The following is a 13,788-nucleotide window of genomic DNA, read 5'->3' as shown; positions in this document are numbered from 1 at the left end:
GAACAAGACAAGTATCAAACTTTGCATATCTATCATAAATGCCCTGTACAGAGGTCAGAGTCAAATGGGGCTAGTCAAAAATGATGGAGCTTAGTCCCCATTCCAAAAACTTTGAAACCTGATTTCACAGCACAGGCAAACAAACAGACAAAACAGAAATGACAGGGTTGGTAGAAACAAGATATTCCGGTAACATACTGGTACATTTATTTTCATTAGCAAAAATCTACAACCCATTACATACCTGTCCACTTCCTGGCGTTAGGCAAAGAGTACGGAAGGTTTACAAATAACTGCCTTAGATATTTAAACCGGAGAAGTCACGTGTAATTGGTTATTTACTTTGAATACAAGAGCCTGAAAGGTATTTTGAGGAAAAATGCCATGAAAACAGTTTTACAAACCAATGTGTAGAAAATACTCTGTGTAAGTAGGTAGCCTATAAGAATGGGTGACAACATATAAGTAAAAGTTGGGGAACAGACACTGTAAAGTGAAATCTCCCGTGTGCTCCTTTATTTTTAACCATTGCTGCTCCCCATTCACTCGCTGCATCGAGGGAAACATGCGCATGAGCCAGAGGAAGCTGCCAGCACTCCTCCTGTGCTCTGCCAGCACTACTGACAGGATGGAAACTCCTCAGCAGGTACCAGAGCTGCACAGTGGTGAATCTGGGCTGTTACCTTCTTATTTGTGGCTTACTCTCTATTTCCAGTTCAGATGGTTGCAAGCTGAGTCAAGAATAGATACACGTAAGCACATACCCAAGTAACAGAGAAACCTGGAAAGTTTGAAAAATTCTAGAGAGATCAGGATGGAAGTTGCTGAACTAGCACTGAGATTTGTGAGCGTCAATTTATAACAGACAATTTATAACAGAATCCTTTATAATAAAAGGATTTCATGTTGTCATCTTCTATGATAGAAAGAAGATATTATTTAGCAGACAAAGAACCTGTCTTCTGGATTTAGAAGATGATTATCACAGATGTCAGTCTGATTGAGAAAGAAGTTCATTCTGGTTTAGAACAAGTTGTTTCTTGAAATTTTCTTCAGTTACTTTTTCGCTTGAAGGGAGTTTTCCTAAAAAGAACCGTCAGCTTACAGACACACATCTGAAATTAGAAAGCTTGTTGAAAAATATTCTGAAGTATGGTATAACTAATATACCATGGCTCCCTAGCATTTTCATGACAAAAAGCATACCAAATATTTTTCCTACTTCATGTACGTTGGCAGCAGCTAAATTCCAACCCACACTTTTATGATCTTCTAAGATATTGCATTTGTATACAAGTGGCCCATTGATACACAATGTGCATGTTTTACAAGTGAAGTTGATTCTAGAAAAAACATGCCAGACTGGCATTGTGTATTACTTCATGAGTTCATGATATTAAACAAAGATAAGGGAGGAGGTAAACAGAGGATGTTCACTTCTTCCTTTCCTCCACTTCTGAAACATTACGTCAGCCAATAAAAAATTTAAATTGGCCAAACTCCTCCGCCTAAGTGTACAGTATTTGCCCTTTCCAAATAGAAATGTCAGACTCTGCTATGACTAAAGATGACTCACAACCAAAATCTCAGCTAACTCTCAGATGAAATCAAGGTTTGAATTTTGCATGTAAACATTTCCTTTCAGAAGTGCATAAACATATACTTTTGAATGCACATTTTAATATTAATATGTATCCATAAACATTAAAATGCAAGCATTCTACATAAAATTGTGTTTTGCTCATATTTAGCCTCGTGTAATTTGTTTGCTACCCTTATCTGTATTGTCAGTAATTCACAACATTTTCACGTGTCAGGAGAGGCGATTCCCCCCCTCAGCACTGCGAGGCCACCCCCAGAGTGCTGTGCCTAGCCCTGAGCACCCCAGCACAGGTCAGACCTGGCCTTACTGGAGCGAGCCCAGCGAAGGGCCACTACGATGACTAATGGACTGGAGCACCTGACACACTGGACATGAAATTCCGCCTGAACGTATGAAAGCACTATTTTAATGTGAGGGTAGCTGAGCACTGGCATTGGTTCCCAGAGAGGCTGTGGAGTCTCCATTTGTGGGGATATTTAAACACCGCAGGACACGTTGCTTTGCAGCCTGCCCTAGGTGACTGCTTCAGCAGCGGGTTGGACCGGACACTATCAGGAGGCTGCTGGCAGCCTCCACCCTTCTGGGATCCTACAGTTCCATGAAATTTTCTAGTTAAACCTGGTTACCTGTGGATTTCCAGTGGAAATGGAAAGGACACATAGAAGCTCCCTCATCTTTAAAGAAATAGAAGTGAAAAGTCACACAAAATATGAGTCTTTCTTTCATGAGGAAAAGGAAAGAAGAATCTAAGACAAAGTTCCCAATGCTGCAGGCTCCATTTCTGGTTAAATGCAATTAATCCTTTACTATTAAGAAGAACAAAAAGTGAAATTTCCCATTATCTAATCCAAATTTGATTAATATTCCAACAATGGTGTTATTAACTTTTCGTATATTACAGAAAATACTGCTGTGCAAGTGTCTGTATTCCCATACACAGACAAAAGTAATAAATGTAACACCGTGCTCCAACAATTCAGACTGAGCATTAATTAGCATCTCTGATGCCATTAAGTTTCAGGAAAGTCAGCACACAGAATATGAGATTCATCCCCATTCAAAATTTCTTGTTTGAATTCTGTGAAGACATTGTGTGAGGTCTCTGAAACTCAGTATTTCTGATTCAAAATCAATTTTCAAAGTTTCAAGACCAACTTCAGAGCCAAGCCTTTGTTTAAAAACGTATTTGGTACATTTTATATTAATTCAAGTTGTATCAATTGTAACAGTGCACAGAATGGCATGGCTTATCATTTCAAGTCATGTAGAAAAATGAAACACTCTGAACTAATTAGAGGAGCAGCTGTTTTTAACACCCATGTGTTAGACTGCGATAACATTTCTAGACTACTGAAAATAGCTGCTCCTCCAATTTACTCAAAAGGTGTCCAATATTTTCTGATTCAAACTGTCAAGATGTTCCATTATAACACAAACAGGAGAAACTTTGACCAAGAAAATAAGGCAAAATGTAGCAGTTTGTAGTGGTTTAAAAACAAAATAAAATGAAACAAAGACAATATTTTGACTTTCATGTATATAACATCCATATGCTGTGTCAAATAATCTCAAACGACATCAAATGTTATTTTGAACTTTTAGTGACAAATAACCAAGTAATTGAAACAAAAATTACTACATTTCAAAGCAAGTTTTAAAAATTAAATTCTGACATTTTCCATATAATTTAGGTAAATTACTTCCATTTCAGAATTAGCTGTCCAACTTCACATTTTGACAGCTTCAAGAATTTCCTCAAAAGCGTGTACATAACTCTGTTCTCTTTGAAACAGACTGAAAGTTCCTGGTCAGGAAGGGATCAAAGTGCTACTAACTGTGAGGCAGGAAAAGTGGGTTTGATTATTCACTTTCCTGTGGTGGAAATGCCCCTACTAACGCTTCAGGAGATGGAGTTTGTGCCTGCTGATCTAAAGGCAGAGAACTGAAATCACTTCACATTTTCTAAAAAGATATATGAGTATTTTTAAACAGCCCTGACTGACATGCTTCATAATCCTAAGCACCTGCACATTAATTTCTATGATGACAACTCCTTCCTGTCCTAGCAAGACTTTCTTGTGTCTCTATAACAGAGAGAATAAAGCAGCTGGAACCTAAACCAGGGTCTACCTTACTTAACAGAGCTATGAAATTAAGCACAACATACCCAAAGATGATGTCCTCACTCTTTACTCCCTTTACTCATTATTTCATCACAAGGATGAATCAGCAAACGTGTGGTTTATTAACATTGGCATGTTAACTATGGATCTTCCAACAGTGATCACTCAGTCCACTAGCAGTGGTAAGATCCACCACTGAAATTCAATTCAAAACGCTCTAGCTTTTGGGAAGGCCACAAACACCAAGTTTTTAGCTTTCCAGCACGGTCTACATCAAACAAATAACATAGTTCTGTGATTTTTCCTCTGCATGTGTTGCATGAGACACAGACAATGCTTGGAGAGAGAACTGCTTATCAGATGTTTGGGGAAACATCTCAAAATCACTTAGCCAGTTAATGCCACTACTTAGAAGGCATTATCAGTTATATGGAGACAGATAATCTACATGAATCCACATCAGAAATATAATTTGAATCTGTGACTAATCTCCTAAATAATGTAGAATTTTTTTATTTTTTTTTTTTTTTAGGAACATAGCCACGTTTTTTGTATATCTAGAGTTGTGAAAATCAGATAAGATGAACAGTGAGGGCTGCCTTTAAAATGGCATTAGCTCTGCCATACTGTTAGAGTATTTTTCAAATTGACTCACATAGAAGCCCTTAGATTTAAATTACCGTTGGCAGCTCATGCCAGAATATTCTTATTTTTCTCAGCAGTTTCATCCCTCCTGACTATAGCTAACTTCCCTATGCATTTTTAACGCAAGAAAGTAGAACTCGTTCCTGCATTTGTAGCCAAATTGCGAGGAAGGGAAAGGCTGTCAGAAGTCAGAGTCAGTGAATGTCTGTGGTTGTAAGGGATGTCCATGATGACCTCGTCCAAACCCTGCACGGCATCAGGCAGGAGCAGCTGGAGGAGGCTGCCCAAGACCGGGTGCAGTCGGGTTTGAGTGTCTCTGCAGATGAGACTTCAACACCTCTCTGGGCAGACTGTTCCAGTGTTTCATTACCCTCACAGCAAAAATGTTTTCTTATGTGCAGGTGGAATTTCACATTTCAGTTTGTGCCCATCGCCTGTTGTCCCCTCTCTGGACACCACAGAGAAGGGTCTGTCTCCAGCTTCTTCACACCCTGCCTTCAGGTATTTGCACATTTATTTGCATCCCTCCTGAGCCTGCCCTTCTCCAGGCCCAGCTTGCTCAGCCTCCCCTCATAGGAAGGATGCTCCAGGCTCTTAATCATTCAGTGGCCCTCCACCAGACACGCGCCAATGTCTGCATTCAGCCAGTGTCTAAGCAGTACGAATGAGAGGGCTCTTAGCTGGCCTAAATTGGCATCATTATATTGATTTCAGGGGGAACTCAGATCTATTTAGATAGATAATGGCGCCATAATTTGACAGCAGTAAAGGCAACCACTGAGTTGGAAGGAGTAAACATAAAAACATTCTCAGTAAAGATGAGTGTTATATATCCAGTGGTAAAAGTTTATACTAATTAAGTAGCATCATTGAAGCTAAGAGGTAGCTGCTAAAAAATCTCTTGATTTTCAGTTCACTTTCCTCATAATTATAATACAAGATTTTGGTACAGAGAATCCTTATTGTTCTAGGACAGGTGTTTTGTAGTTGTTTGAGCTTTGAAATGCCATTTTCCCCATTTTTGTTTTCCAAATTACAAATGTGTTAATTGAAAACAATAAAAATATATTCCGTACTGTGAAAAGTAATCAAGGACATATAGTTAAAGGTTTAAAATATTGATGCAATTTGATTTTGATTTCAAATGTAATAAATATTTCTAATGAAATGTATGTATCATATAATAGTTCGTACCAAAACCTCTACAGGCCAGATCAACTTGACAGGTGTTCTGATATCACAGCACCGTGATAAAGTACATATCGGTATAGTAGTTTTTACTACTCTATCAAGCAGCAGACACGGGACAGAGGGCAACGTGCTTACTGACATGATGTTGGTCTAAAAGCCCAGCCCCATCTGAGATTAGCACAAAAGCCCATGCCAGTGCACAGCACGGTCAGATTCCCTTCCCACTTCAAGACAAGTACACCAGGAGTAACATTCATTCATCTTCCTGAATTCAGGAGAGCTCGTAGAAGAACAAAAAGCACTGTTATGAAAAAACATGTTGACACATTTTAAGTGAGCTCCATGATGTGGATGAAATCCTGCTTTTGCTAAATTCAAGCAGTTTTGCTTCTGAATTCCTCCGAACATGGAAGCAGGATTAAGGAAAAACCTGATTAATACAACAGACTTGCTCTCAGAGAAGATTGGTTTTTATATCCCACCCTGCTTATTGCAAAAATCTGCTTCCTCAGCATGATTCAAGAAAAAAAGAAAAAAAATCGACCATGGCAGCCTAAACGTTTTTTACTTTTAAAATACTACAGAAAGTGCCTCATTCTGCAAAGGCAGCCTTAATTACATCTCTTGAATATAACACAAGTTTGTTCTTTTCTGTAAATAAGCAAACAGTCCTAACTGAAGGTGACGTTAATTTCCACTCCTGGAGAATCTAGTGTGCTACTTTAATATATACACATTTACACACATCTATGCTGTTAGATTTATTTTACGAAGAATATCACATAGTACGTATCTCAGGAAACAGTTTTTGAATCTTCAGGAAAAGTTCGAAGAAAATCAACTATGTATTCCCAATGGCCAATATAACGTTGTTAACAGAGATTCCAGGTCTGCTTTTGGTTATGATATTTTTGTTTATTCATTGCTCGCATACCAAAGCACAGGCAGAAGTTCACCGTGTTCCAAGTGCTACTCCCACTGCACTCGCCTTGACATATTTTGACATCTGTTACTGGTTCTTTAACAAGTTTTTACATAAGTATAATATCAGACTGGATTTTCTCAGATCATCCCTTTCATCAAGCAATTCGGAGATGAACTAGACATTATCCAAGCATATTTGGGCCGAATTTCGCAAATAGTAAAACTTGGGAAAATAAAAAAATCTTTCTAAATGAGGTTAAAAAAAAAAATCAAAGAAAGGCTCCACTTTTTATTGATATAACCCTACCAGTAAATAGGTTACATTTTTAAAGAAGATAGTTATATTAAAAAAAACACTAATCTTACCAGAAGTAAGCAACAGAGACTTTAGAGAGGTTGTTCCAATAGGGCTGCTTATTGTTCATTTTGTATCTTCCTAATTCACTTTTATTTGAATGCCCACTTTGCAAATAATCTCCTTTACTTCACTTCAAAATGCCATAACAATAAAAATACAGCAAACCCTTCTGACATATTTAGATTGCTGTTCATTGTTTGCTTGCATTTTAATTAATTGCAACATAACCTTTTCAAGTAGATTTAAAGCTTATTAAACAAGACAAAACCTTCAATTTGAAGATGGAAACAATTCTTTGAAAAGTAAGTTTTCATTTACATTTTAAAGCTGACCCAGTAGACTGATGGCCATAAAAACACTCGTATTTCTTTCTCATGAAGAGAGCATACCCTAATATCTGAGCCCTTAGATGATAATCACAGTGTAGCTGGAACCTACTCTCAGCTGTACTTGTGTAAATCTGTAATACTGTCATTTATTTCAGTAGATTTCAGCTGAAATACTCTAAAAGCAACATTTGTTTTAAAATGAATGGGTAAGTGTTAAAAGAACTTGCAATTTAGCACTCTCCACACTAGACACACACTGTACACTACCAAGTACTATATTGTTAGTTAATTCATTCAGATGATTCTTTTCCTCTTTTTTGTTTAGACATTAGAATGAAAATCTAGTGACTGCTGCTTAGCACCCTTTCAGAATGAAGTCTATGCATGGGCATCAATTAAACAGCTCTGATTACAAGAATATTAATATTTATTAAGGAAAAAAGGGAGTATCTACTTGCTGTTTATTTTTGTAGCTGTGTAACTTCTTGTAACTTCTAGGTAGTGACCATTTTGATTCACAACAGTTTTCACGTGGTGAGTTCCTAAAAAAAAAAAAGAAGAAGAATTTTTAATTATGTATGATTAAAGAGGACCCATTAAAAGCAAGTAGGTCAGCACTTCCTTTGAAAAGACTGCTTTGAATTAAGTCATTACAGTAATACTTGTGCTCCAAGTTGCCTACCTTTTAATTTACACATTCTACTCTTAACATAGGCCCAGCCTAACCAGTTAACTTTAAAATGCTTGAAGCAAAATGAAAATAACTTAAAAATGAAAAGAAGGGCAAAGCTATGTCTCCAAAATGTGAGTTTCCTGCTGTCACTCACCTAACACAATCGTACCATTTTATAAAAGTTTGATAACCTCATAAAATCAAATTTATACTAGACCTATCCTGATATCTTGGCACTTGCCATGGATCACAATGGATAGAAGTTATTATAATGGACGTTTGAGACTGAAAGGTAAATTTTATTGATATCCTTTTAGTGGTGTAATAGAAATATGAAAATAAAAAACTTGCTATAAACAAATGTGCCAATGAGATAAGTTAGAATGAAACTACCTGACTGAGTAGGGGAAGAAATGGACTCATTCTGTATCTTATGGAAAGTTCTCCAGCAGTTAATTTACAGAAACTCCATATATTTACAGAAACTACCATCTATACTCTCCAGTATTATTTAATATCAGTACCAGCAGAATATCAAAGAAGTGCCAAACATCATGCTACTTCCTCTTCACTCAAGCTTGTAAGCAGATATGAAAGAAGCAGATCACGAAGCTCAAGGAAAAAAAAAAAAAAAAAAAAACTCTTACACCAGGTTCACCTTGAGCTCAGTAAAGCACAACTTTTTTTTAAATCCAGCTCCTTGTTTTGATCCAACGACTGTCAAACACACCGGTGTACACCTACAGCATCCATAACCCCAGACTAAAGGTGCTGCACCTGTGCACACCTGTGACCGGCCGTTCAGAAAGGAGACGCGCTCACGTACAGCCACTCACCAACAACGCACCCGGACACTACGCCGAGCTGGGTAAAACGCAGCCAGGCCGTAAAGACAGAGGGAAGAAATACGGCAATGCTCCTAAGCTGAATAAATAATGGGTAGGGATTAAAAAGTCACTGTCGTGAAGAGAAACCCCAATTTTGAACTTCGAGAAACAAGTGCAGAAACAAGTGCAACCCCCTGCAAAAATTTCCAAATTAACATTTTTCTATTGAGAATAATCTTGTCAAAAACAAAACTTGTCATGCAAACATGTTCCTACAAGAGCTTTGTTTTCCAAACAGAAGCTGCAAAAGTGTTCTGATGAACTCAAGATGATCCAATTTAACCTTTCTGGAGCAGAATACCAAAACAACTTTTAAATTAAATGTCTTATATCCTCTAACAAACTCAAAATGGAACTTTTGGCTTATATCAGAATGAAAGGCTCAACTGATCATTTTTTAAACAGTGATTTTGGAAGAAATTCTGTAGTCTTTGTTTCAACCCAAATGAAAAAAAAATTCCTCTGGAACTGAAATCCCCCAGTTTGACCAGCTGCAGTTTCCAGGCAACCAAATCCCTCTCCGAAGGAGGATGCTTAAAGCAGGCTGTGGCTTGAGCACAACTTCCCCAGAGAAATGCAGCGTACTTAGCACACTTGTTTGGAGAAAAGAGGCATATGGGAATGGGAAGGTGTCTTGAGCAGCCACAGGGAGATTTTGGACAGCTCTGACACTGAACATACAGATGGAATTGAAAGAACATACAGAAATCTCCCTATCAAACTAAGCCAGACAGTAAATAATGAAGCCTGTTCATTTATTGTCTAGCATGATTTACTCTTATCGTTTGTGCATGGCGCAGCCAGCCAGCTCCAGTCACCCACATCCACAGCTAGGCATGATCCAGGACAAGAAAACATCTCAGAGGGGAAGAACAGGACACATCAGAAATGTTTTTATTCAGTATTTTTAGAATAAAGACATTAATGAAAGTAACAATATCTAAAAGCCTTGTATTAGGGATGTTCTAGCAGAGAACACTGTTGCTTTGTACAGCACCCCTAGGGGGAAACTGTCTTCTGAAAGGCTTTTAAACAATATTTATAGGCCCAGTAACAATAATATTTCAAAGCCTTTGAAAACCAGCCTTATTGCACTTGGCTAGTCTCCTTCATTATTTTCCCTTTGTGCATGGCATAATGACCTTCTATCAGGTCCCCCACAAAAAAACTATTTCAAAATAAGCTGGAAAATCAGGCACTTCAAAGTTAAGAAATGCCTAGAATAGGTTGCCCTTATAACCTTAATTTTACCCAATTTTTTATGTCTACAGTCTTCAATTGTACGGTATTATCAATGTGGTTTGGGCTCTGTTTGAGGCAGAAGTACTGTGAAAATCAAAGCAAATGTGTAATAAAGTCCAACAAGAATGCCAAAGATCTGTATGTCACAGTTATGAATTGCTTTTCATAAGCATGGAAAGAGGAACAATTTCATTTCAGAATTACTCACTGCCAAATTTCTACATTCTGCATCAGATACCTGAAGCATCAGAATGTTCAGAACTCTTACAATAATGTTTAATATCAGTAAGTAAGCTACTCTTCATAGGTCCTCAGAAGCTGCTCTGATAGTTATTAAAACTTTAAAAAAAGGAAAAAAAAGACAGAAACAAGTCCGGAAAATATCAATTAAATGCTTCATCTAGACAATATATACACAGCTGAAACTGTGTGACTAACCTGGCAATACTCGGCCTGCTTAGTTATACACAGCGACACTGTTCTGTCTGTAAATCAGAGGAACAGATCTAGCCTTGGAAATTCAGCCTCCAGAAAGGAAGCACACTGTATATGACTAATATAACAGTAAAGTAATTTGCTTTTGTATTTAGTTTTTCATTAATTTTCAATGAGCAAAAGGATAGGAAAACAAGAAAACAGTGAAAGTCTAATAAATTTGTCCACTACAGAGACATAGTAGGATACACGACTGAGAACCTGTTCCTGCAGGTAGCAACAATATTTAAACATAAAAGCCTGCTTTCTAGCTACTTTCAGCTATAAATATGCCTGAATATGGCCAAAGACATAGCACTACTGCTTTCCCAGTATGTAGCTTTTTATTCCTCTTACCAGCTCAGCCTGCGCCTGGCTCACACGAGTACTTCACTGATTTACACTTAGAAACTTCGGGCAGAGATGAACTAGGCCTGCCTTGTTCAGATAGAATCCGTCCTCTGGATATCATAAATGTTTATCTGGAGAAAATAATTCTAGTGTTTTATTTCGTATCTTCAGAACATGCAATACCTGGAGGCACGTACAACCTGGAAACACAGAACCCAACAGTCAGTGTCTTACAGAAAGCAGGTATTTGTTCAACATGTCGTTCCAAAGGGACAAATTCTTCAGCCACTTAAAACCATTTTTTCTCCAGAATAAACTGGTTGCTTTTTAGTGTCTAGCATTGATTTATAGCCCTTAAAATGAGAAGTGATCCAGACTGCGAGCGTGAGAGCAATTATATTCCTATGATGCTGTGCCCTTCCCAAACAGGATAGAATAAGAGCAGCTCTGTTTGCACATCACTGGTATAAATGCAAAGATTTCCAATGCACTTACAACATGTTTTATGCTGCAAAAACACCTCTTACAGCTTAAGTGATAAATACAGATGGGTATCACTTGAGAGCATCATAAATTGTATCAGATTTGTGAATGTGGCAGGGTCTCATCCTTTCATAGCCAAGTACTTACGACATATAATTGGATTACTAAAAGTTGTAAAATACTTTTTTCTCACTTCATGATACAGTTTACTCACAGCTTGTAAATCCTGAGCACCAGTACAGCAAGCAGCATGCTAGTACAGTAAGGAAACGTAAGGACTTTTGCCCTAAGCACTCAGTGCATGGATTTGGCGCTGGCAGACGCAGCCTCTCGCGACCCACCAGGCTCACTAGCAAAGCTCCGGCCAAAACCAGCTCTCGGCACACACCTGTGCAGAACAGGCAGGCAGCACAGAGGAAAAGCTTGTGCCTGATGAACTGCGAGTGACTACGCCCTGTCCTGGGTGCAGTGCAGGGAGCTCCACTTGCACAGCCTCGTTATCTCTAATCAGGAAAGCTGTCAAAACATTCCTGTCCAAACTAGGGAAGGGTCTGGATGCCCCAGATACTGGAGCTCACCAGACTCACGTTGTCTTAAATCAGATGATAATCCGACTTCTATATGTACAGTAGTATTTAATGTTTCTCTTCTTTCCCCTTGAATAATTTTGCTGTCAACAGTGTCCCTCTCTTTTTCCCCATCCCATCTCCCATTTAGAAAACCAGCTTTATGACAATTGTCCTCTAGAACCAGGAATTTGTACTTATCAATGCATTACGACAACTACAATGTTATTTCCATACATGTTCAGAAAGTAAGGAAGGTTGCAAACCCATTTTTCATTCTTTCACTGCTGTTTTAGGGAAGAAACTGTATCAAGGACAGCCAATCTCATAGAGGAACAGAACATTATTTCCTATAAGCATCAGTTAATGAATGCTCTATTTTAGGTGTTGTGACTTTCCAACAGGAGACAGAAAATTGTATATAATGTAATATAATGGAGTTCAAAAAACAGTCTGGTACTGCTAGCCTTGGGTTTCCTAATAAACCAAATACCAGCTATTGGGAAGTTATTCTCAAGATGGATATATTACAATTCATTTCAGCTATGAAAATTCCAGGATATTTGAGAGAAATGTGTAATTTCCCTCAAACAATAAATACAGAATGATGCACTACCAAACATTATTGTTTGGTCTATAAGAGAATAGATTTGTTTAATACAGCATTTAATCTCAAAGATGAAAAATTAGATGCATCTATAAAGGATTCTAGCCTGGGATAATACCTAACTTAGCCCTTAAAATCAGAAATTGCTATTTTCCATTATCAGAAGGTTTACTTACAGGTTTTTACACAATGAGATCGGAAACTAATTGTGTCACACACACAGAATGGAATTTATCTGAAAACAATCAAGTAATAACACAGTTCAGCAGAACCAACTCCATTTTTTCAGATGAACAGCTTTCATTTTCACAATAAAAAAAACTGAAAATGGTCATTCTTTTTGAAAATTTCAAATGGGAGCTGCCAACTAAAGAAAATACAAACTATAATAAGCGCGTGAAACCAAGTTTCCTGTCAGTGTGCACGTCCCATTCTTCACTGGATTCAGACTCGGAAAACCAAGTTCTGTGACACTCAGCAGTAACAAAGCAGGCTTTCCTACAGAATTATGTTTTTTGTTAAATTCCCTTCTGGTAAATTGAAGCTTTCTTCTGCGATGGGGGTGTTTACAAAGTCTCTTTGTTTTGTGGTTCCCTCCTGTATGAGTTTATTCAGCAACCTTCCTCCTTAGGTGGGACACCTGTGAGGCCACTTAATTTTTTTTCTCCTGTCCCCAGATGTGTCAATATTTAATTACACTGGGTAACTCTATCCAGTTTTCTGAAATCAATCAACACAATCAAAAGTTAACAGAGAAGGAGAGAGTGAAATACACGCGTGTGCAGCGCACAGCTCCAAGAACCTAAGGCCACCTGAGCACTAGGGATTGCCATCTCGAGGCACCGATGCCGATGTGCGGTGCTGCCCCGGGGAGAGCTGCGACCCCGCGAGCACCGGGGCCGGGGCACCACCAACAGCACCAGGGAGAGCTCCGGGCCCCGAGCTCGCTCAGTGAGGAGAAGCCGCAACACCAGGAACCGGGTAAAAACCCACAACTGAGCTAGTGCCATGTCTGGGGGCGGATTTCAGAAGCCTCAGATAGCCCTTGACACAGCCTTCGGACAGTATGCTCCTGAGCGTATCTTCCTGAGACAAATCCATGGCAGTTGGCACTGGAAAAATCAGAACCATGGTAAGTAATCTATTTATCTATATATTTCAAATGAATCATAGCAGCATGAGTTTATTTCAAACAAGTGCTGTATATCCACAAAAAGAGGACTGGAAGCCAGCTCATCTAGCCTGTCTCACTCACTACTACCAGGAGCTCAAGTTTCATGTGAAGGAGCCCGGGCTGGCACCTTCTGCAGCACTAGCTGTGTAATTTGTTGA

At 38.5% G+C, this 13,788-nt stretch overlaps 1 protein-coding gene across 1 annotated transcript in view; it reads right to left on the bottom strand.

The window, feature by feature from the left end:
- The window catches only part of LRRC7 (leucine rich repeat containing 7), a 119,352-nt gene extending 108,354 nt beyond the window's left edge, over nt 1–10,998 (bottom strand). Inside the window, 2 exon segments of the mRNA XM_040564939.1 lie at nt 7,628–7,715; nt 10,807–10,998. Coding sequence (XP_040420873.1) covers nt 7,628 — 1 coding nt within the window. The 5' untranslated portion in view covers nt 7,629–7,715; nt 10,807–10,998.
- Between the last annotated feature and the right edge of the window lie 2,790 nt (nt 10,999–13,788).

The sequence above is a fragment of the Cygnus olor genome, chromosome 8 (genome assembly GCF_009769625.2).
Source record: "Cygnus olor isolate bCygOlo1 chromosome 8, bCygOlo1.pri.v2, whole genome shotgun sequence".
In the NCBI taxonomy this organism is placed as follows: domain Eukaryota; kingdom Metazoa; phylum Chordata; class Aves; order Anseriformes; family Anatidae; genus Cygnus; species Cygnus olor.
The sequence above is the reverse complement of the archived record's forward strand: the minus strand, read 5'-3'. Positions and strand labels throughout refer to the sequence as shown.